The sequence below is a fragment of the Cyclopterus lumpus genome, chromosome 15 (assembly GCF_009769545.1).
Source record: "Cyclopterus lumpus isolate fCycLum1 chromosome 15, fCycLum1.pri, whole genome shotgun sequence".
NCBI lineage: Eukaryota > Metazoa > Chordata > Actinopteri > Perciformes > Cyclopteridae > Cyclopterus > Cyclopterus lumpus.
In genome coordinates, this window is record NC_046980.1 from 2,228,114 (window position 1) to 2,252,765 (window position 24,652).

The window sequence follows — 24,652 nt, forward strand, 5'->3', positions numbered from 1 at the left end:
GTGTGACCCGGCATCAGCAGCAGCAACAGTCGCGGAGCGATAAAGAAACGATGTGTTGGGCGAATCTGAGTCCAGCTGCTTTTGGTTTTTCAGGCCTGCAGGAATAACACGCTCAGCAGTTTGTGTGTGTGTGTGTGTGTGTGTGTGTGTGTGTGTGTGTGTGTGTGTGTGTGTGTGTGTTGGTCATATGTGTATGTAGCCGCCTGCTGAGTGTTTGTGTGTGTGTGTGTGTGTGTGTGTGTGTCTACTTTTAAATGTATATATGTTGCATGTGTGTAAATCTGTCCCTCAGGTGGGTTAAGGCGCACTCTCGTCTTTATTAATACCCCTTTACCCCCCCTCCATCCAGACTGGCTCGGACCCCCCCAGCCCCCCCTCCCTCCCCCTCCTACCTCACTGGGTCTTATCTAAACTGTGGCGCTGGCAGACGGGACAGGCCACTGGCTGATAGCGATTGTTTATCCCACGGTGCGAAATTGCTGATCTGTCTTCTACTTTTCCCTGACAGCTCGATGTTCATCTCTCTCTCTCTCCCTCCCCCCCCCCCCCCCCCTCCAGATACAGATATTGGCACCTATCAGTACTACGATAAAGGAGAGCCAGGTAAATAGTGTTTGTATTGGATGTCTGTTTGTGTTAAAGATAAGTTTGTCTTGTGTTTTTTTGGGGTGATTTCCTTATATATGAAGAAGGGCTTTACGTCGCCTCCCATAAGCTGCAAACACACGGACACACAAACCATCGGCGCCGCGTATTTCACATACACCGAGAGGCTATTAGTATGTAGGATTTGCACCCTAAAGCCTTATGCACATACCACACACACACACACACACACACACAGGTTATTAGGCCTCCGTGGTTCTATCTCTCCCTCTGACGGTGTTCCTGTTGACCCGGGGTCCTGACACACAGCGATAGGGGAAACTAAACTGTTGACTTTCTCCTGGATCACATAGCAAGAGGCCCCATGTAGTCCAGCCTCATATTGCCTCGGGCCTGGAGGCTTCTCTTGCTACCAGGAAGTGTTCAGACCCCCCCCCCCCCTTAAAATGTACACAGTGCGGCTCGAGGACAGTTCTTAATCTGTGTGCGACATTTTAAAAATTGACAATCTTTGGCCAAAATGTTTTTTTCTTTACATTTTAAGTATTTTTAAATGTATGATTTCTTTCTTTCTTTGAATATAGATAAGGTATAAAAAAAAATCCCTTGTTTATAGAGATGAAATTAACCTTTTTTAAATCACATCTTTGGTCATATTGTGAAACCCAATCAACAAATATGCATCATAATCTCATCTTTTTTTTCCCCCTGTAAAGTGTGCTTCCTTAAATTAGTACCAACCGGTTATAATAATATAATATCGTGACATCCATCCGGGTTCAAAGGCCCGCCCACTTTTTAGCGGTCCAATCAAATGCAAAAACCAAAACAACGAGCTCAAAGCTAAAACGCCCTCTTTCACATTTAAACCATTGTTAATATAGATTATTGATTAGCTTTCAGAGCATAAACCCGATCTGTCTCTTCATTTCCCGTATTTCCTCCATCACTCCATTCGTCTCTCCATCGTCCGTGTTTTCTCTTTTGTTCCCGTCTCAGATGTTTCCGCCTGTCTTTCATTGATTTCCACCTCTTTGTCTTGTTTTAAAAACACACATATTTGTGTTCTTTCTAATTTCATGTACAGTACGCCTCGTCCTCTCTCATCACGGGGTTCCCCTCCCTTCTCTCTCATCCGAGAAGCCGCCTTCTCTTTCATTCCAATCTTCAGTGGAGAGACGACGCTCTCGCTCCAAATCCTTTCATTTGGAGGATTACTAAAGTGTGGCTTGATATCAGAGTGGAGGGAGGAGGGAGGAAGGGGGGGGGGGGGGGCAGAGTCACCATCCAGAAGTATCACAACACGTTCACTCGGCGGTGTTACGATGGATCAGGTCATGATACGAAATGCATTTACAGTAGATTAGATTTAAATGCGTTGGTCTGAAGTTTTGCATTCCTCTTAACATCGATGTAAGAGGGCGGAAACACCCAGGTCTGAAAAGTGAAGCCGACACTTCATGTGTTGAAGCTGCATTCTCTCTCCTGACCACCAGGTGGCGACTCCTCTGGTTGTATAGAAGTCTATGCTTCATGTGTTAAAGCTGCATTCTCTCTCCTGACCTCCAGGTGGCGACTCCTCTGGTTGTATAGAAGTCTATGCTTCATGTGTTAAAGCTGCATTCTCTCTCCTGACCACCAGGGGGCGACTCCTCTGGTTGTATAGAAGTCTATGCTTCATGTGTTAAAGCTGCATTCTCTCTACTGACCACCAGGGGGCGACTCCTCTGGTTGTATAGAAGTCTATGCTTCATGTGTTAAAGCTGCATTCTCTCTCCTGACCACCAGGGGGCGACTCCTCTGGTTGTATAGAAGTCTATATAAATGACTCTACTTCTCTTGATGTATTCCCTCAGTAAACATTGTAAACATTAGTTTTTGGTCTCAATCTCTAGTTTCAAGTCTTCTTCAATACAGCGTGATGTTCATTTAGTAAATTATGGTCATTTAGAGTCAAACAGACCATAAAGCAGGGATGCTTTAGGGCGGGGCTTACTGTGATTGACAGGTCGTTGCAGCTACTCTTCCTCACTCCACATATGGTCACTTCTGTTTATTTTATGCAAATTAAAACTTGGCGACAGCAAAATCACAGAACTCGAGGCTTCAAAACATCAGTCCACAAACCAACAGGTGATGTCATCATGACCACGTCCACTTCTTATATACAGTAAATAAAATAAAAAATGTAATACTGCCTCACTATTTAAACCCGTAATACACAAAGGTACCTTGCAGTCCAAAATGTATCTATAACTTAAAATATTCATGACTAGATAAGTGCAATAACAACAACAAAAAAGCAGGTATTATTTATTATTTAATGCTCAAACAAAGCTAATCTTCTTCATCTGAACTGTGTGAGTGACGCTGACTACGTTTACAATGTGAAACTGTTCACTAGTGAATATTATTATTGCATGGTCGTTTCTTTGCAGGATGCCGTTTGTGGCGCTCTTAAATCATATTATATTCTCTATTATTTTGTCCACCTCGTTGACATCATTGAGGGTGGGTTGACCAGCTCTCTTTAGATCAGTTGTGTATCTCCTCACCGATTGGTTGATGGATAGAAGTGTTGTTCTCTGAAGTTCCTCGCCTCCCCACTAGAGGTAGACCCAGGCTCATTGGAGCTGCTCCCAGGGTCCCCTGCAGCCAGCCCCCTCACCCCCTCCTCCCCCAGAGCAGGTGCCCATGTCTGGGCTTGCCTGCCTGCCCCCCTCCCCTCCCCCTCTTATCTGATTAATACTACTAATCCTGGAAGGTGTTCCTGGAGGCCGACCACCACGCGGGTTCTCCGTCTTCCTCGCAAGTGACCACGAGGCCGACAAGGTCTCGGGGAGCGCACAAACAAATGGGGGCGGGGGTGTTTGAGCTCCAGCTTAGTTTTAATTATGTTGTTTTTTATATATATCTCCCCCCCTCCCCCCTCCCTTCTTTTTTTTATCTGTGTTATTTTCTGCAGCAAAACCCCTGGAGCATCACTATTACAACGAGAAACTCGGTTTCTGTGAAGGTACGTTCTCAACGGAGAGTGATCGATTGATCGTGTGTGTGTGTGTGTGTGTGTGTGTGTGTGTGTGTGTGTGTGTGTGTGTGTGTGTGTGTGTGTGTGTGTGTGTGTGTGTGTGTGTGTGTGTGTGTGTGTGTGTGTGTGTGTGTGTGTGTGTGTGTGTGTGTGTGTGTGTGTGTGGGGGCCCTCTACCATGTGGATGTCCATCTTAGAAATCACAGTCGACCGTCCCACGTCTTCGTTTTTCTTCCCTCCCCTCTCTCTCTCTGCTTTTCACCCAGTAGTGGAATACAAACACCCTTATCAGGAGGAACACTCATCCCTCACCCCCCCCACCCCACTCTCCTCTCCCTCATTTGCATGCATCTGTTTACCTCCTCTTCCCACTCCTTTCCTTCTTAATAGAGAATCCCACTCCTTAATGGTTCGTTTCAGTTAAGATGAAAAGGTCTGTAAAATAAACGCATAGGAGACCCCCCCCCCCACCCCCCCAACTTCATGTATATGTGTGGGCAGATGCACAAATTCAATTAGCTGTTTTAGCTGTTTTTTTCCTTCATATCCCTCCCTGTGTTTAACCACAAGAGGGGGGGGGGGGGGGGGGGGGGTGTACGTGCCTGCTCACTGTGAGGTTGCATTTGGGAGATAACTCAACTCAAGAGCGCCAAAAGTCCTCACGATTAAAATATTTGCTTCTCCTCGAGGACGTGTGTGTGTGTGTGTGTGTGTGTGTGTGTGTGTGTGTGTGTGTGTGTGCGCGTGTGTGTGTGTTATTTTGATTTGAAGGGCCGTTTTTTTTTAGAATATTTATTTCTTTAGGAGCTAAATCAATCTGTAAGCAGCAGATTTGAGACTTTTGCTGCTTTGGGGATAAGGTAGCCTGAAATATGCAACTTATAACTTCATCAATGTAGTTTCTGTGGCGCTTTACATTAAGTTTTAAACTTGGAAGTAAACCACAAGTTTAGTTGATTCTCATTAAATAGTCCAATATTCAATTTAAATGTCTAAATAACCAGGTTCCTGTGGGTTCCTGTCGGTTCCTGTCTCAGGAACACGTGGTGCATCTACGGGGAACCTCAAAGGAATACTTCGCCCACAAAATGATCATTTAACAGTAACTCTAACTCTACTCTGGAAGGAAACCTTGGTTTCCTCTCTCACGTCTCCACGGGAGAAAAGTCTTGATGAATTTAAGACATTTAACGACAGCGAAGCAACAAACTCTCACACAACTCGTGCAGTTTAATCCAAAGTCTCGTTGGATCCAGTCCAATACACAAACAATAGACTTCACAAATTCCAGGTAACTTGTGAAATGGTCATTTTGAGATAAGTATTCCTTTTGTAAATCCTCATTTTCTTTACATTTAGTTTGTGGGAATCAATAAGTTCCTCAAATGGATCGTGACTGTAATCACTTTGAACTCTAGTTGGAGTCATGAATGATCTGATGCTCCTCAGTAAGTTTCATGGTCACTTTATTGGATCACAGTGTGTATTTTTCACACTTTATTCGTCTCCTTTTGAAAAAAATAAAGATTAAATGCATAAAAAGACACTTTCAGAGAGTCCCGAGAAATGAGGTTGTTCCAATGTAGCTTTAAAATTAGTGCTGCAATGAGCACGTCTTCAATTAAGTCTGTACAATTAAGTTAAAAACGTTCCCTCAATATGACAACGGGGAAAGATGCAACCAACACATGTTTTTGGGCCTTTTTGCTTGATTAAAAACTATAAATTATCAAACCAACGTTTCCGCTGATGAACAAATCGATTAATCAGCTAATCTGCGTTTTTTTCGTCCCTGTGGTCAAAATGGAGCTAAAGTTCAACCCGTTACTCTCTCCACATCCAGCAATGCATTGTGGGACTCCTGCGTCATGTACCCCCCCCCCCCTCGAGCTTCTTGTCACCACCTTTTTTCATACGTAGATCTCAACTCGTGATATTGAGTTCAACCCTTTTAGCCTCTCTGGTTTTTGTTGCCACATCCTTCTGAATTCCCATGAGGGTCTTTTTAAAAAAACAATATGTATTTATTTCATCCTCAGTCCGTGTTTTTAAAAAGTTCAAGTCACATGATCTCCAGAGTGTGTTGTTTCCCCTCCGTAGCTCGAGGCTATTCGTGGACCCCCAGGAACCGCCGACCGGAGAAGCTACGCGATTCGCTGAAGGAGTTGGAGGTAACCCGCCTCCTCCCCCGTCTCCTTCCTCCCTCTGGGGACTCTCAGAGTTTTCCCTTTCCGAAACGGCCGATTGATTAACAAATAGGGGCATTCTCTCTCCTTTCTCCCTCTCCGTCACTCTCCCCGTCGCACCGTTTGTTCTCCCCTCTCCGGCTCCTCTCTCATCGCCTCTCTTTCGGCCGGGCTCTGTCATCGAGGGGGATATTTGAGGGGATCAGGGGGCTGCAGGCTGCCTTCCTCCCTCCCTCCCCTTCCTCTCCCCTCATTCATCTGTCCTAACCCCCCCCCCCCTGCCCTCCCTCGTTCCCTCTGTACTTGTGGCAGTACAGACCTAGCTTTGTTTGCTGGAACCTGTCTGTGGCTGTTACACACACACACACACACACACACACACACACACACACACACACACACACACTCCCCTCCCATCCACCGCCTTCCTCTCACCCGTAACCATTGTCTGAAACTAGAAACAGCCCAGCTCACCTCCACACCTCCTCCTCCGTCCCTCTCTCCTCCCATCCAATCACCCCAGCTGGGTTTGGAATGTGGCAGGAATGACTGACCTCACACACACACACACACACACACACACACACACACACACACACACACACACACACACAAGCAGTCCTTACCTGCATCCCCGTTTAACTCCCCCCTCCGTGAGCAGGAACTGCTGCTCTGTGGTGACAAGTGTCCGGTGCCGAGTGCCTCCAAAATAATTAATGCAACGCTAAAGTGTTGGACTAAAGTTGACTAAAGTGGTAGTGTTGGTTCTGGTGCCCCCTGTGGACTAAAGTGGTAGTGTTGGTTCTGTCCCCCCTGTGGACTAAAGTGGTAGTGTTGGTTCTGGCCCCCCTGTGGACTAAAGTGGTAGTGTTGGTTCTGGCCCCCCTGTGGACTAAAGTGGTAGTGTTGGTTCTGGTGCCCCATGTGGACTAAAGTGGTAGTGTTGGTTCTGGTGCCCCATGTGGACTAAAGTGGTAGTGATGGTTCTGGTGCCCCCTGTGGACTAAAGTGGTAGTGTTGGTTCTGGTGCCCCATGTGGACTAAAGTGGTAGTGTTGGTTCTGGTGCCCCATGTGGACTAAAGTGGTAGTGATGGTTCTGGTGCCCCATGTGGACTAAAGTGGTAGTGTTGGTTCTGGTGCCCCCTGTGGACTAAAGTGGTAGTGTTGCTTCTGGCGCTCCCTGTGGACTAAAGTGGTAGTGTTGGTTCTGTCCCCCCTGTGGACTAAAGTGGTAGTGTTGGTTCTGGTGCCCCATGTGGACTAAAGTGGTAGTGTTGGTTCTGGTGCCCCCTGTGGACTAAAGTGGTAGTGTTGCTTCTGGCGCCCCCTGTGGACTAAAGTGGTAGTGTTGGTTCTGGTGCCCCCTGTGGTCTAAAGTGGTAGTGTTGGTTCTGGCGCCCCCTGTGGTCTAAAGTGGTAGTGTTGGTTCTGGTGCCCCCTGTGGACTAAAGTGGTAGTGTTGGTTCTGGCGCCCCCTGTGGTCTAAAGTGGTACTGTCGGTCTGTCTACGGTGGACTGGTCTCTGCTGGAGTTTTAAGAAGAACTCTAGAACCATTTACCGTTTACTGATGGAAGGTCTGTAGAGGACCAGGACTACACTGAGACTGGTCCAGGACCAGTTAAACGTTCCCCACTGGAACTGGTCTGTGTTCCTGTGGGTTGTATTCAGGACTCCAGTTCACTTCTGTTTGTTCTGTTTTTATCTGTCTCGCTTATTCAGGAACTGTTGCAGACCAACACATGCGTTCACAGCAGATGGAGGAGCAAGCACTGCTGCCAGGTACACACACACACACACACACACACACACACACACACACACACACACACACACACACACACACACACACACACACACACACTCTCTTCAGCTCCAGATAGTGGCAGAAGCTAAGGGAGCCTCCCCTGGTCCGACCGGGCCTCAGATGAAGAGCTCCACTGGGTTCTTCTCCAGCTAAACGATGTCGTCATAATTATGATGTCACACTTTTTTCATCCACTCGTTCTCAATTATTTTTACATTTTAAATGTGTATTTTTTTCTCGTGTTTCATTCAATTTGAAATTATTTATTTCCATTATTTTCCCTTTTGATTACATATTTTTTATGCTTTTCTGCATCTTTTATACTATCCATTTTATTCGTGTGAATGCAAATGAGTGTGGTTTTGTGATGTGTGTGTGTGTGTGTGTGTGTGTGTGTGTACATGTAAATGAGCGTTGATGCAACCATGTGCTCAACACATAATACATTTCTTTAAATAAAAGAACTCGATAATCTGCAGGCGCCTATGACGTCATCAAGAAAGACACATAAAAAATGTCTTTATTGGCAAAAAGAATGCAAGAAACCTCCAGATGAGCAGAGATCCCTCTTCACGTCTCTTTCAACTGTAATCTCCTATGGTGTGTGTGTGTGTGTGTGTGTGTGTCTGTCTGTGTGTGTGTTGCAGGTGTTGCTGAGCGGTGGAGTCCTGGTGACCCTGAACCTAAATGGACCTCAGCTCGAACAGGTTTATGTGGACCGAACATTAGTGGGCCGACTACCAGCCAACACTGTGGCTGATGGTTAGTCACACACACACACACACACACACACACACACACACACACACACATACATATATATATATATACACACACACACTTAAGAAATCCAAAAGCAAAGCTAAAACAAATCTCCCGTATTGCTGCGATGTTTGCGTTCAGTTATTGAAATGACGTGTGATGTAAATACAGCAGAGGCTCCACACACACACACACACACACACGCACACACAGAACAACTCACACAGAGACATTTGCATTCAAATGTTAAATATTTTAAAACAACCATCAATCTCACACTGTCTGCACCGATTGTGTGTTTACACCTGCTCACCACACACACACACACACACACACACACACACGCTCCCCACTCTCCTCGCCACTTTGCCACGCCAGCACTCTCTCACACACATAACAGGTGCCACAGGTGAGCGAGGCGACTCTGCCAGCTAATTGCGGGCAAATCCTTTTGTGCTGCGTGTGTCCAGGGGCCTTCCCTTAAGAGCATCCATCAGTGTTTTTCCCTCCATCGCGCGTTCCTCCAGGGAGTACCGCCCCACACACACACACACACACACACACACACACACACACACACTACAGACCTGCCAGCAGAGAATAAGGACCGTGGACACCGGCCCAAATCTGCTAATTATTTCTTTCTTTCTGTATCAATTATTTGTTCATAACACCGCCCTCCCTGCTTCCGTCCGGGGTCTCCAGACACCTGATAAAGCCCCTGTAGTGTGTGTGCGCTATCAAACACACACACATGCACACACACAGACACACACACACACACACACACACACACACACACACACACTCGTTCACACACGCATACATTTAGAATTACAGACTTTTTCTTCTTCTTTTACATAGACAAACAAGCACTTACTGTACGTCCACCCACATTTACAGACACACAGAGACTTGAACCCACACAGGTACACACACACACACACACACACACACACACACACACACACACACACACACACACACACACATCCCGCTGTGCTCTATTCAAAGCCTCAGAGGCAGTAATTATTAGAGTAATGGTTGTGAGAGGGTGGGTTCCGGGGATTGTAAGTGTGTGTGTGTGTGTGTGTGTGTGTGTGTGTGTGTGTGTGTGTGTGTGTGTGATGAGGTGGGGTGGTAAGGGAGAGGAGGGGGGGAGGCGTTGTTCTCACATCTGTCACTTGTTAGCTTTATACAATTAGAGTAGAGAGCCAGACCAGATCACACCGACAAACACAACGTACAATTACAGTTTACAGTTAGTCAAGCTGAAAGTGTGTGTGTGTGTGTTCACACGTGTGTGTGTGGAGTTGTGACATATGCTGGATAGAAGTGTCTACTTGTTGTCCGTATGCATTTAATCACTGCCATGTCAGATATATGTTTATTAAAAGTCTCGTATAAATGCTGTAAAGGATTATTTTCATGAAGTATCTGCTGATGACGAGTATTGATCCGATATCTGTGCAATATTAAAACTAAAATACTAATATTAGTGACTGAAGCGAGTCCTCGGTGATCAAAATAGTTTGTTTTCCTCGTCCTTACAGTCAAAGTCTTGAATTCAAATGTAATTCACAGGCGGAATGAATTTGTTTTATTTATATTTTATTCACATTTTCGTGAACAGGATTTGTCAACTTGGTTAAAAAAAAAAAAAAGGATCTGAATGCTGAAGAAAAGCCTCCTTTTTTTTTTTTTTAAGACTGAATTGTTCTGAATGTGAGACGAGCGGCGACGTCCAGACCTGTTCTTCTCCCTCAAAGCGCCTCTCTTCAACTTCCTCCGCCTCTCACCTTCCAGAGCGCCGATTGCATCATTCGCAGCGGCAGATTACACACACACACACACGCACACACACACACACACACACACACAGTCTACGCCATCAAAGTATTACCGGCTGCCGTTTTGGCCGACGGCCGGGCCGAGCCGCGCATACGCTCCACGGTTAAGCGTCCTTAAGTGATTTTTCATAGTCGGTTTCATTTACCCGAGTTTAAATGTGCTTTGGTTAAGCCCATTGGCCTCTTATGTCAACATGCGGCTGAGGAGATGGCATTAAATGGATTTAGGCGTGTGTGTGTGTGTGTGTGTCTGTGTGTGTGTGTGTGTGTGTGTGTGTGTGTGTGTGTGTGTGTGTGTGTGCGCGCGCTGTAACATGTTTGTTTTATCCTTGTGGGTGTGAATGTGTGTGTAACCGAAAGCACAAAGAATGGTTGCAGGCTTCCATGTATTAATGTCGCTGTGTGTGTGTGTGTGTGTGTGTGTGTGTGTGTGTGTGTGTGTGTCAGGGGTGGGTCATGAAGGTCTCTGGCCCTTAATGCCAAATCAGCCACCTGGTCCCAGATTGGGCCACAGCCCGGTTTTGGCCTCCTTCATTTGGGACTGAATGGGATTAATCCTAATCCCGTTTATAGACACCCATAGAGATCAATACTAAACTGCATTTAACTTGATTTGTCTGTAATCTATTACAAAGACGCTTACTGTTGCATTAAAACGTTGTTTTCGGGAAAAGCCGATGCTCCGTTAATGGCTGTAAATGTTTAAGCTTTGAGTCAGTTTCCATTATTATTATTATTATTATTATTAATAATAATAATGATATTAATCCTCCACATGAGGACAGACCAACTCTATTGACCCGATTTTAAGATGTGCTCGTTTTCTTTCTGCGATTTATTTTTTTTTTTTTCCGCCGATGTTTCACTTCCCCTTCGTGACTATTTGCATATTAATTTGAAATTCTCACACACACACACACAACATGACGATTTTTAAGTGTAATCGTGCCGACGCGTTTATAAATACACACACGCAGCGGTTAATTGGCGGTTAGATTTCTAAATCTCGGGGTGCAGCCCAACTCGTTCAACTCAAAGCAGGATATCTGAGAGACATGTGTAACAACCCCCCCCCCCCTCCTTTCCATTTAATTGGTTTCATAAACAGATTAATTTGAAGGAGAGGGGGGCTTAATTGCTAATCGGCGTTTCCATGCAGCTCCTGAAGAGTTGAACAGGATCAAGTGTGTTCTTCTACCACAAAAAGGCCTTCAGAGCCTCCAGTTCTTTACAAAGAACTCGGAGAGGAGAGACGGGGAAAGGAAGGAGGAGGAGAAGAAGACTGTCCTCCTCCTCCCAACTAATCATAAGTTAATATTACGGGTATATGCTCTTATATTTGGTCTTTATCAGTAATCCAGTGAGGGACGGACACAGAACCTTCAAAATAAAAGTACGCAACAAAAGAGTCGCTAAAGTATTTTAACCATCAGGAGACCATAACTGTAAATACAGAAACTACGACACGAAACCCTTTTTAAAAACAAGATTATTGTTCGCTTGACGCTGTTTAAATCAATTTAAAATGTAAAATAAATCCTTTTATTTTTGCAGCGGAAAGCTGAGGCTTCTGCCACCAACGTGATGACATCATGTGCAGCAAGTAATTATGCAATAATATACCAATAAATACCAATGTAGCCACTGGGGAAATACGTTCTATTGCAAATGAAACTATCAATACCCTTTTACACTGAAAAATTGACATATTTCAAATATTATTAGTATTTTGTTCATGTTAGAAATGGATCGACAGGCTTTGTGTGTTTTTATTTAGTCAGATTATCGTATATTTCTCATTGGTGACACAATTTCAATACTTTTTAGCTTTGGTTGTGCAGTTTTTAGGGATATGAAGTATTTGAAAATAAAAAAAATACATTTTGAGGCACCGGAGAACCATTTCTATTGCAGAGTTCAATTAAATATCTCATATGGTAAATGTATTCCTCTTAAATGTAGGATTCTGAGATTGGAGTCGGTGTGAAAGTGAATGTCTGGGCCCCAAATTGACCCTATCAATGCTAATAAATTCTTTTATTTAAACTACTTCCTGTTTCCTAACTTCCAGGCTTCATGTTTTCCATAGAAACACAGATGGAAACCAAACGGATGCGTTCAAGGACACCGTGAACTCTTCTTTTGTTTGTTTTTGATTTGTTCGCGACCTTCCGTGACATTTGTGGTGGTGTCATTCCCAGCGGTGCTCAGCGATAGGCTGATCCTGCTGTCCTTCCTGGAGCAGAGCCAGGTGGCTGCAGTCCACCTCAACCAGAAGAACCAGGACTCCCCAGAGACGGGCCGGCGCACCGAGAAACTCTCTCCTTCTGAAACCAAGGTACGGTAGGAAGTAGAGACCTTTTATCAGGTACTGGGACACAAGTAGTACAATTCAATCACATGTTCTTTAATTACATCGCTATTATAAACAAACTATGAAAGGTTGACTATTGCTTTCAATACAAAATATTCCTAAAACACAAATACCAGACAGTTTGAATGAAGTGGGTTTTAACTACATTGTGAACTTTTACAGATATTCCTCTGGTTGTATAGAAGTCTATGCTTCATGTGTTAAAGCTGCATTATCTCTCCTGACCACCAGGGGGCGACTCCTCTGGTTGTATAGAAGTCTATCCTTCATGTGTTAACGCTGCATTCTCTCTCCTGACCACCAGGGGGCGACTCCTCTGGTTGTATAGAAGTCTATGCTTCATGTGATAAAGCTGCATTCTCTCTCCTGACCACCAGGGGGCGACTCCTCTGGTTGTATAGAAGTCTATGCTTCATGTCTTAAAGCTGCATTCTCTCTCCTGACCACCAGGGGGCGACTCCTCTGGTTGTATAGAAGTCTGTGCTTCATGTGTTAAAGCTGCATTCTCTCTCCTGACCACCAGGGGGCGACTCCTCTGGTTGTATAGAAGTCTATATAAATGACTCTACTTCTCTTGATGTATTCCCTCAGTAAACATTGTAAACATTAGTTTTTGGTCTCAATCTCTAGTTTCAAGTCTTCTTCAATACAGCGTGATGTTCACTTAGTAAATTGGTTCAAAACCCCAAAGATAGCGACGGTCAAAAACTCAAGTTTTCAAACCATCGGTTGCGTCTCGGTGTCTTCGTCCTCTTCTTGTGCTCTCAGAATATCGTCAGTTACGTCCGTCAATCTTATTTAACTTCAGAACAAAACGAGATTCCCTGTTTGTGTCTCGGTGTGTAGCTTCAGCCCTTAAAGGTGTGTGTAGAGGGGTCATGTGATCTGCAGGTGTTCCTCTGGCTGCTAGTAGCCGGTCAGGTTAAAAGGTGTGTGTGTGTGTGTGTGTGTGTGTGTGTGTGTGTGTGTGTGTGTGTGTGTGTGTGTGTGTGTGTGTGTGTGTGTGTGTGTGTGTGTGTGTGTGTGTGTGTGTGTGTGTGTGTGTGTGTGTGTGTGTGTGTGTGTGTGTGTGTGTGTGTGTGTGTGTGTGTGTGTGTGTGTGTGTGTGTGTGTGTGTGTGTGTGTGTGTGTGTGTGTGCAATCGTTGCTGCCGTGCGTTTGTCTCCAGACGCAGAGTCCTGATAAGCCCCACACACACCTTTGTCAATGCATTGCAACATACACACGTGCACAACTAACCCATCCCCCACAACAAACACTCACAAGCACACACATGCACACACATGCACATCGCCCTGGTCCAGTGGGCTAAGCTGGAGAAGGGAGAGTGGGGGGTGTTGAGAGGGGGGGCAGGCTAAACTAATCCGGCCCACAGAAAGTGGTTTTTGATTATTGCTGACCAGCAAACGCCAGCAGAAAAAAACCTAGAAGAGATGGGTAGGGGTGGTGGGGGAGGGGGGGGGGGGGGGCAGATAGTGTGTTATTAACCCGGTGATTTTCAGATGTTCTTCTTCTTTTCCATTTCTAATCTGTCAGTGATCTCCCGTTCAGCTGTTTGGGGCAACTCTTTGTTCCCTTTATCATCAGATGTACTTCCATCATTTTAATTCATTTCTGTATTTTGAGTCCAAAGCAGAACCCCCCCTCCCCCCCAGACACCCCAACCCCCCCCTCAAGGGGGCAGGAGGGGCAGACATGGACCACTGAACCTCCAGCTTGTCGATTTACTAATTTCTGCATGTTTCTGTGCTTTGAAACATATATTTCTGTATTACCGCGTTTACAACCTACCCGTCACTCGACAGAGGTCATGGACACACACGTGTGTGTGTGTGTGTGTGTCTGCAAAAAGCATGTGCACTATTTTATACCAGTGCCTCTACATGTATGTACATGTGTATTTGTGTGCATACATGCATCATGCGTCTGTGTGTGTGTCTGTGTGTGTGTGTGTGTGTGTGTGTGCCCCCTCAAGCGCCGCGAGAGCTCATTACTGTGCGTCTCTTTGTTGTGGACCGCAGAGCGTGGCAGACCTTCCCAAAAAATATGCACATCACTAAAACAACAAGCCCCGACAGAACAAAACACACACTAATAATGGAAGATGAAAAACAACCGTAGACAACAACAACAACAACAACAACAAAACAAATATGGGGTGCAGGAGGACATGAGTCATATTTGGGGAAGTTTCAGAGCCCTCAGGTACTGATACTCCAAGATATTGGAGTCGACCGCCACTCCATTCTCAATGCTTCTGTGTGTGTGTGTGTGTGTGTGTTTGTGTTTCCAGGTGGCGTGTGTGGAGGCGAGTGGGCGTGGCCGGAGGCTCCTCAGACGCGTGCGCCTCAACCGTCTCCAGGACGTGGCGCTCTGCTGGTGGGACCTGGACGAGCCCGGAGACGAGCCGTGGACCTGGACCCCCTCAAACACGCACAGGAACAACCTGGTGCTGCTCAGCTGCTCGCCTGCTGACGGCCTCAAGGTACACACACACACACACACTCACACACACTCACACTCACACTCACTCTCACACACACACACTCTCACACACACACACTCTCACACACACACACTCTCACAAGACTTCAGTCTAAAAAAAACATGAGAAAACAGGTTGAAAAATACAAAAGACGGCAGCCGAAGTGATGGATTCTGTAATTAAGAGCCCGTTTCACACGGTGGAGACGGGAGAGGAGGCAACAGAGCTGAGGTTTTGAGTCCCTGTTGGGACTGGGGACGACGCGTTAAGGCACCTCCCTGTTGCACTTCTGTGTTAAGGCACCTCCGTGTTGCACTTCTGTGTTGAGGCGCCTCCGTGTTAAGGCACCTCCCTGTTGCACTTCTGTGTTAAGGCACCTCCCTGTTGCACTTCTGTGTTGAGGCGCCTCCGTGTTAAGGCACCTCCCTGTTGCACTTCTGTGTTAAGGCACCTCCCTGTTGCACTTCTGTGTTAAGGCACCTCCCTGTTGCACTTCTGTGTCGAGGCACCTGCGTGTTAAGGCACCTCCCTGTTGCACCTCCGTGTTAAGGCACCTCCATGCTGCACCTCAGTGTTGCACCTCCGTGTTAAGGCACCTCCATGCTGCACCTCCGTGTTGCACCTCCGTGTTAAGGCACTTCCATGCTGCACCTCCATGTTGCACCTCCATGTTAAGGCACTTTCATGTTAAGGCACCTCCATGTTGCACCTCTATCTTGCACCTCCGTGTTAAGGCACCTCCATGTTGCACCTCCATGTTGCACCTCCGTGTTAAAGCACCTCCATGTTGCACCTCCGTGTTGCACCTCCGTGTTAAGGCACCTCCGTGTTAAGGCACCTCCATGTTGCACCTCCATGTTAAGGCACTTTCATGTTAAGGCACCTCCATGTTGCACCTCTATGTTGCACCTCCGTGTTAAGGCACCTCCATGTTGCACCTCTATGTTGCACCTCCGTGTTAAGGCACCTCCATGTTGCACCTCTATGTTGCACCTCCCTGCATCACTGTATGCAATGAGCGGGAGGAAGCTGAGCTGCGTGTACGGCGTGAAGGAGAACGCCTACGCACACGCACACACATCCTCGTGGCCTCTGGCTAAACCTCACCCGTGACCCGATTCTATGTCACTGAAGGATTGTCGTGTCCCCCCCCCCCCCCCCCCCCCCCCCCAAATACCGAACTGGGCTTAACGCTGCTCCTCGTGCGGCGCTCCTCGGTAAGCACATGCAAAACGTTTCACCGCACCAGAGAGACGGGAGAAGGGAGGAGAGATGAGCGTTACCAATTGCATGCTAGGAAAACAAATTCACGCAGGAGAGCATTGATGGGGGGGGAGGGAGGGGGGGGGCATGAATATTGAAATAAGCAAAAGCTGTTTGCCGCTTCTTGTTTTTTGGAACGCTCTTCACATTTATCACACTCCTTCACCTAGTTTATTCTCTCTGTCTCCTTCTACCCCCCCACACACTCCTCCTCCCCTCTTCCTTCCTTCCTTCCTCCACGCTTCAGGAACATTAAAGTCTCTTCGTCGGGGCTGCGGCATCGCGCTCCTAATGAAAAGCGTTTGTTGTCATTTTTCAGATGCGCGGTGTGAAATTAAGCGAGCGGTTTATGTAAGAGCCGTGGCGGGAATCAAACAGCCGGGCGCACATCGGGAGACGCCAGCTACTTCAATCACTTCAAGCTCATATATATGTTCCTTTTGTTCAGTTCGCTATCTGCAGCACTAAGCCAATTTTCTAGCCAGTCTCTCGGCATTTAAAAAAAAAAAAGTCTGATTTCTTTCCCTATGTGGTCTTAATTTGTATGCCCCCCCCCCCTCTCCTCTTCCTCACGCTGATAAGTGGAGCTGTGGCATGCAGGGGGGGGGGGGGGGACACACATACATACTTGGTTTTTATGCATCCAGTTAAACATTTTTAATCATCCTTCCTTCATGCTTCCCTCGACACAAACACACACAAGCCGGGAATTTAATAATCTGAATGAAAAGGAGAAGAAAAAAAACACCACATAAATGTTTTCTTGCTTTTAAAAAAAAAAAAAAATGTTTTGATTGTATGTGTGTTTTGATGTTTTTTTGCAAAACAACCTGTTTTATGTTCTGTTTGTGTGTTATTCTTAAAGCGTGTGACTGTCCTGTTATCTGCCAACACACAGTTTCTCTCTGCAGGCGTTTGATCTACCGTTTGGCTTTTAATTATTAGTGACTTTAGCACCACGTGAAACAATTCACACGGAAAGGAATATATATTAATACCGCTAGAACACTGCGATTTGAAGAGTCAGAAGCCACATTAACGCAGCGAAATGGTTCATTCTCCGTCTTAATGTGCAGAACCGCTCGTGTTCGACTCTGGAATCCAAAGTGCAGAATTACCCCCAAAGCTCCCCCCCCAAAATGAGTGTCTCTCAGGGCGTCGTGAATAATCGTCCGTTTTCTGTGCCACGAATATGTTCAACGGTACCAAATTTATGGCAGTTAAGGTGCGAGGAATATTTTTTTTTGGGGGGGGGGGGGCGTTCGTAATCCCGCTTTCTCACATCAGCACCTCAACAGAAACCCTGATTCACACACCTAAAAACTTCCCAGTCTCCCCTCCTCCCCCCAATCCCTTCATCCCTCGACTCTCCTCCGAGTCTCTCCGTCTCTCTCTCTCTCTCTCTCTCTCTCTCTCTCTCTCTCTCTCTCTCTCTCTCCCCGTCGTTCTCTGCTCCGTGAGCTGGAAAATTGGCTTCAAAAGGCCACTGCTGTGAACAAGGGCCAGCCACACAGTCGGGCCCGTCGCTTTATCTGAGAGAGGGAGAGAGGGAGAGGGAGAGGGAGAGGGAGAGGGAGAGGGAGAGGGAGAGGGAGAGGGAGAGGGAGAGGGAGAGGGAGAGAGAGAGAGAGAGTGAGAGAGAGAGAGAGAGAGAGAGAGGGAGAGGGAGAGGGAGAGGGAGAGGGAGAGGGAGAGGGAGAGGGAGAGGGAGAGGGAGAGGAGGGAGAGGGAGAGGGAGAGGGAGAGGGAGAGGGAGAGGGAGAGGGAGAGAGAGAGAGAGAGAGAGAGAGAGAGAGAGAGAGAGAGAGAGATAAAGAGAGAGAGAGAGAGAGAGAGTGAGAGAGAGAGAGAGTGAGAGAGAGCGAGAGAGAGAGAGAGAGAGAGAGAGAGAGAGAGAGAGAGAGAGAGAGAGAGAGAGAGAGAGAAGAGAGAGAGAGAGAGAGAGAGAGAGAGAGAGAGAGAGAGAGAGAGAGAAGAGAGAGAGAGAGAGAGAGAGAGAGAGAGAGAGAGCGAGAGGGGAGGGAGGGAGGGAGGGAGGGAGGAGGGAGAGGGAGGGAGGGAGGAGGGAGGGAGGGAGGGAGGGAGGGGGGAGGGGGAGGGAGGGAGGGAGGAGAGAGAGAGAGAGGGAGAGAGAGAGGAGAGAGAGAGAGAGAGAGAGAGAGAGAGAGAGAGAGAGAGAGAGAGAGAGAGAGAGAGAGAGAGAGAGAGAGAGAGAGAGAGAGAGAGAGAGAGAGAGAGAGAGAGAGAGAGAGGTTTTGACCAGTCACTGAAACCAATAACCAGGGGAAAGCTACTTACTAGAGCTCTCTCTCTCTCTCTCTCTCTCCTCTCTCGACTCACTTCCTTCCGTTCTCTCTCTTCCTCGTCGTCTTTTTCTTCTCTTTCTGTCCCTCCTTTACGTCCTTTTCACTCCCTCTCTCGACCTCGTTCATCATTTTTCTATTTCCTGCTCTCAGAACTCAGCCAGCAGAGGAGAAGAAGTCACTTTTCTCCACACTTCTTTTTTTCTATTTTTTTTGTGTGACTTTATTCAGATGGCAGTTTCTAAAACATTATAATGAAATAGTTGGAGGTGTTCTCAGAGATCACAAACTGCCCCCTCACGCTATAATATTTAAAGTGCGTGGCTCGTCCAGATAAATCTACACGCGTCATCATCCGTGAGATATTTCGCGTCTTATCACGCTTACGGCAGCGCGAGTGTTTTGCAGTTTTTACGTTTTTGGAAAGACTCGGGACTCTGAACCCTGAAAGAGTGCGGGGCGCTCTCTAATCTCCTAATCAGCTGTGTTGCCTTCAGGGCCCTTTTGCTTGCTCAGTCCACACAGAATGTAAAAAAATGACCCAGAGTCACACAAAAAAACCGCTGCGGTGCTGACGGCAATAAAATGTTGTGACTGTAAAAAGACTGCGAGATGCAGTTTTCTACTGCAGCGCTATTGAGATTTATAGAGCCTTTTTTTAAAAATGATTATTAATATCGCACTCAAAAGGCACTTCAGGCTCAAGGAGTTTAGATGCTGCAATTCTGGGTCTAAATATCTAAATATAAACGGACTGTGTAAACATTTTGCTGATCAAAGAAGCCTTTCGTGAAATGATGATTTTATAGATTCGTGAATCGGCTGTGTATCAATCAATGCATCGACGTTTGAGACTCTTTACGTCCAGCGAGGAAAGGTCTTCTAATGTAATGTGAAGAAAATATCAAATATCATTAACTTTATCCAATTTCTACTGTATAATGGAGCGATTACTTGTTTGTGGTACACAGGTTCATCCTCCATGGTCGTCAATCTTTGTTTGTGTATTCAGGACGCGTCGATATAGAAACACAAAACTGGACTTGAACCAGGCCCCCCCTCCCCCCCCCCGTTTCCTTTTGAGGGGTCAGCGATCAGTGGAGGCAGAGCTGAATCAGCTGCTCCTCATCCCTGATGGTGCCACGGTGGCATCCTGGCTCAGCGGGCAGCCGGGCACGACATGAAAAGCTGAGAGGATGAGATGGGGGGGTGTAGAATGCAAGTAAAGCCAAAGCTTAATTGTCTTAAAGCTGCATTCTCTCTCCTGACCACCAGGGGGTGACTCCTCTGGTTGTATAGAAGTCTATATAGTCTACTTCTCTTGATTTATTCCCTCTTTTTCAATACAACATGATGTCAAACAGACCATAAAGCAGGGTATGCTTTAGGGCGGGGCTACAAGGTGATTGACAGGTCGACACCGGTGCTGTTGTCTGGTCCGGCAGTCCGATTTTTTTATGTCTTTCACACTGTTTTCAGTTCATTTAAGTTACATTTTGGTCGCCTAAACATTTTAATTATTTAGCGTTTGGTTGTATTTAGCTCCACCCTCTTGTGTCACGTCCGGTTGCAAAAAACACAAGATGGCGACAGTTTAAAACCAAAATGGCGACAGCCCAAAAAAAACCAATATGGCGACTGCCCAAAAAAACCAATATGGCGACTGCCAACAGCCGACATGGCCACCAAATTGTGAGCGTCTTGTTTCATTGCATGTGTCACTTTGTCCCTGCAGAAATGTAGCTCTCCAGAGAACCGCACCCTCCACAAGGATACCCCGCCCCTCACATGAACTGATCTCCTCAAATAGACACACACACACACACACAGCACCCACCCCCTGGGGAGCTGCAGGAGCTAGCTCTGGGGGATTATAGAGAGGAGAGAGAGAGGAAAAAAAGAAGCTTTCAGGAGGACAGTCATCTGCTTCTCTGCCTTGCTTGTAGAGCACGAAAAAAAAAAAAAAAAAAAAAACCTTCCTCCCTCTAAGTCCCTTTTTGGCAAAGCCTGCCAAAATACTGGGCCGGGCAGCTTTGGGGAAAGGAGAGGAAAAGGCAGGCGGGCAGCCGATCCTCCTTTCTGTCTACACGGCGAAAGGAAATGGGCTCATTTAGCCAAAGCTGCCACGGTCAATGCCGGGCTCTGATAGAGGCTTTGGTGAGGTGAAATCCCTCCTACAAAGCCTGGTTAGTGACTGTGGAGCAGCCGGGCTGACGGCTCCCGTCACCCACCTAGTGTTCCCCGGGTTCCTCGTGGGTGTTTTATCGACAGCGCCACCCGTGACACGGGCCTTTCTCCATCAGTGTCGGTGCTTAGCGGCGCCCATTGTGTGCCCACTCCCCACCCCCTTCCACCTGGTCGCGGTCCAGGCGGGCGAATAAATCTCACTTCTGGATTTGACCCGTTGGTTTTTTCCGACACCTCCGCGGCTTCTTCTTCTTCTTCGCGTGTCACCCTCTTTCTTTCTCGCTCCTCACCACGTGACCGTGTGTGTGTGTGTGTGTGTGTGTGTGTGCGTGTGTGTGGCGCTCACGCAGGTAAACAGAGGCGGGTTGTTTATCGGCGTGCTCGGGGAGAAGACGCCCGTTGACCTTGAGTTAAAAACGGAGCTCTTATCATCAGCTGTCTTGATTGACAGCCTGGTGTTTGAGAGCGACGTGGAAGGCTCTATTTCTTCCATCTCCGGGGGGGTTTGAGGGTCTTCTGCCTTTCTCTGTCTCCGGTCTTTCTCTCACATGGTCTCTCTTCCTTCAGATGAAGTTCAGCATCTTCCAATACCCAAATATTCCTTGTTAAAACAAGAACAAACTGACTTTTAATCTAATGTTTAGTGGCACTAAACTGCTGGATCCTCCATCTGACCTGAACCCCAAGAAGAAAATATACATCTAAGCTTTGTGGACGTGCAGGAAGTTTGTAAAGTAATAATAAAGTTATTGATCTTGTTGCATCAGATTCGTATGGATGTTCCCCAGCTGAAGACTCTTCTTCTTCCCTGAAGGTGCTCGGCTCCCTCCGGACAGAAGGAAATCCTCTGGACTGCCGCTTCAGCGTTCTGCAGCCCTACCAGCTGCTAACGGTGGAGCTTCCCACCGCGGCCCCCGGCTTCAGCGAGGGGTCCTGGGCCGACGCCTGCGTCTACGAATGTGCTCGAGGGCGCCCGCACCGCCTGTCCGTCACCCGCATCCCGCTGCCGTCCCGCGCCGTCTCCTGCTCGCGTCACCCCTCCGAGACCGCCCTCCTCCTGGGCCTCGCCGACTCCTCCCTGGTGCTGTACGACCAGCGCAGGGGGGCCTCTCTGCTGGCCCCGTGCCCCGTGCCGCCCACCCTCCTGGCCTGGCACCCTGCCGGGGCCGTGGTCCTGGTCGGTGGGGAGCAAGGGGAGCTGATGTGCTTCGATGTGGGCTTGGCGCCTGTTGCCGTGGCGCTGGTGGCGGAGGAGGTGGCTCCGGCCGCCACGCTGAGGCTCGCCGAGCACCTGCGCTGCCGTGGAGGGCTGGAGGGCCTGCAGTGGGCGGCGGGCCCGGAGGGAGACGTCCTGATGTTGGCCTTTCACGGGGGGCCGCTGGCAGCCCTGAGATTCAGACTGGGTGAGTGAAGGCGAACAAAATGACAGAATTAAAACTCTCCTACTTTTCTATTAAGCGTCTTCAGGTCGCTAGTTTGTCCAAGTAAGAAAAGCGTCTCTATTTAACACATAATGAATTAATTTCTTTTAAAGAAACTTTTAATAATGCCATTTCTTATTCTTAGATGCTGCCTTGAGTAACTACAAAGGCCGTGATCCCACTGAATTCGTTGCTAAACGTTAGCTTAGCACAAGCCATGAACTAATGGCCACTGCTTCTTCTCTCCAGCAATGACGACGTAATGCAGTCAAATTTAATAATGATAATTAATACGAGTGTCGGGAGATCGAGCGATGGCTCCGCGTCCATTGAAGAGATAATATAATATAATATTATATATAATATATATTTTTTTAGACCGATCCCCAAACAGGAAACTAAAAGCACAAACCGTCCTCTCGCCTCCTCACTGTTGAGGGGAAGTTAATTTGTTGACGGTGCGGGAAGGTTAGCAGGAGTCACGCTCTCAGAGGTCATTCAATAATCGCCCCGGGGCAAGAGCCCCCCCCCCGCCCCCCCCAGGTGCATTCTGGGATGCATTTTTCCGATAAATCGTTTACAGTGGCTGCGCAGTCCCTCGGGGCCCCCAGATAAAGTTTGCCAATCAAAATGTTTTTTTATTTATTTATTTTTTCTTTTTTGCCATAGCAGCCACCTCACCCTCTAACTCACTCGTGTACACACACACACACACACACACACACACACACACACACACACACACACACACACACACACACACACACACTCGTGCACATATTCTTTAATTGTGACTTTGGAAAGAAGATGTGACAGTGCCACGCAGCTCTCTGCGGAAGTTTGAATGCAGGAGTGTGGGGGTGGAAGGTAGAATAGTGTGTGTGCGTGTGCGCGTGTGTGTGTGTGTGTGTGTGTGTGTGACTGTGTGTATCCAACTGCGGTTGCTGTGTGCACGGGGAAAGGGGAGGGTGTCTTCCAACAATAGCTTCCCCTCCTCTGATCGTCTGCCAAGGTTTTGATGAAGAAAGTCACTGCACGCCTTTTCTCCATGATAATTCCCCCCCATCACACACACACACACACACACACATGTGTTTGTATTCTTCTATTTCTGTACACACACACACACACACACTCACACACTCAACTCGTTTGTTTGTTTGCGTCCGTCTCTGTATTGACTTGTTTCATAAGGCCCCGCTTCATGACAGAAGGAGTCGCAAGACGGCGAGGAAGAAAGACTTGGCCGAGCTCCAAGTTCATTTTTTTTTTTTTTTCCATAGGAGGCAGCCCTCTCCCTGGTGTGCACCCCCCCCTCCCTGGTGTCACCCCCCCCTCTTCCTCCCCCTTCGCCCTCCCGCATGCACCCAGTTATCTCATCTGGGCACACGTTGCCCGCCACCGGTCGGGCAGACCGGGGAACGTGCTGCGCGACACGCAAAAGGAAAAAGTCATTTTCTGTGGCGGTGTGAAAATATTCTTGTTGTTTAATTACATAACTGTGTAAATAAAATGCAGCGCGGGGGAAAAGTAAAGCACTTTTATTACATCAACCACCAGATGAATTACTGGTTAGGCAGCTCATAAGGAAATTATAAAGAATTATCACACATTTGTATTTATTTTCATTTCTAAAAATTATACTGATTATTATTCAAGTTAAACCAAACTGTGATTTACTTGATAAATGTCCACAATAAAACTGTTTTTATGGATAATTCTCTATTATAAGAAGACTTCATTATCCTTTGAGTGGTAGTCTGTCAGTAGTTTTCTCTCGTCTTGTCGTGTTCTCCTGGTGTTTTCTTGCTGTTCTCGTTGTGTTCTCGTCGTGTACTTGTCGTGTTCTCCTGGTGTTCTCGTCGTGTTCTCGTCGTGTACTCGTCGTGTTCTCGTCGTTTACTCGTTGTGTTCTCCTGGCGGTCTCATTGTGTACTCATCATGTTCTCCTGGCATTCTCATCGTGGACTCGCTGTGTTCTCGTTGTGTTCTCGTTGTTTACTTGTCGTGTTCTCATTGCGTACTCGTCGTGTTCTCCTGGCGTTCTCATTGTGTACTCGTCATGTTCTCCTGGCGTTCTCATTGTGTACTCGGCGTGTTCTCGTTGTGTACTCGGCGTGTTCTCGTTGTGTACTCGGCGTGTTCTCGTTGTGTACTCGGCGTGTTCTCGTTGTGTACTCGTCGTGTTCTCCTGGCGTTCTCATTGTGTACTCGTCGTGTTCTCGTTGTGTATTCGTCGAGTTCTCCTGGTGTTCTCGTCGTGTTCTCCTGGTGTTCTCGTCGTGTTCTCCTGGTGTTCTCGTCGTGTTCTCCTGGCGTTCTCATTGTGTACTCGTCGTGTTCTTGTGGTGGTCTGGTGTTGTCGTGTTCTGGTGTACTCG

General features: G+C 47.2%; 1 protein-coding gene across 2 annotated transcripts in view; it reads left to right on the forward strand.

Moving 5' to 3' along the window:
• Window positions 1-24,652, forward strand: part of wdpcp (WD repeat containing planar cell polarity effector) — a 70,376-nt gene that overhangs the window by 18,900 nt on the left and 26,824 nt on the right. For both annotated transcript variants that reach the window (XM_034551592.1, XM_034551591.1), the window contains 8 exons: window positions 559-603; window positions 3,572-3,622; window positions 5,735-5,805; window positions 7,542-7,601; window positions 8,274-8,388; window positions 12,440-12,576; window positions 14,906-15,097; window positions 21,665-22,253. In XM_034551592.1, the coding sequence (XP_034407483.1) occupies window positions 559-603; window positions 3,572-3,622; window positions 5,735-5,805; window positions 7,542-7,601; window positions 8,274-8,388; window positions 12,440-12,576; window positions 14,906-15,097; window positions 21,665-22,253 (1,260 nt within the window). The remainder of the gene's footprint in view (window positions 1-558; window positions 604-3,571; window positions 3,623-5,734; window positions 5,806-7,541; window positions 7,602-8,273; window positions 8,389-12,439; window positions 12,577-14,905; window positions 15,098-21,664; window positions 22,254-24,652) is intronic.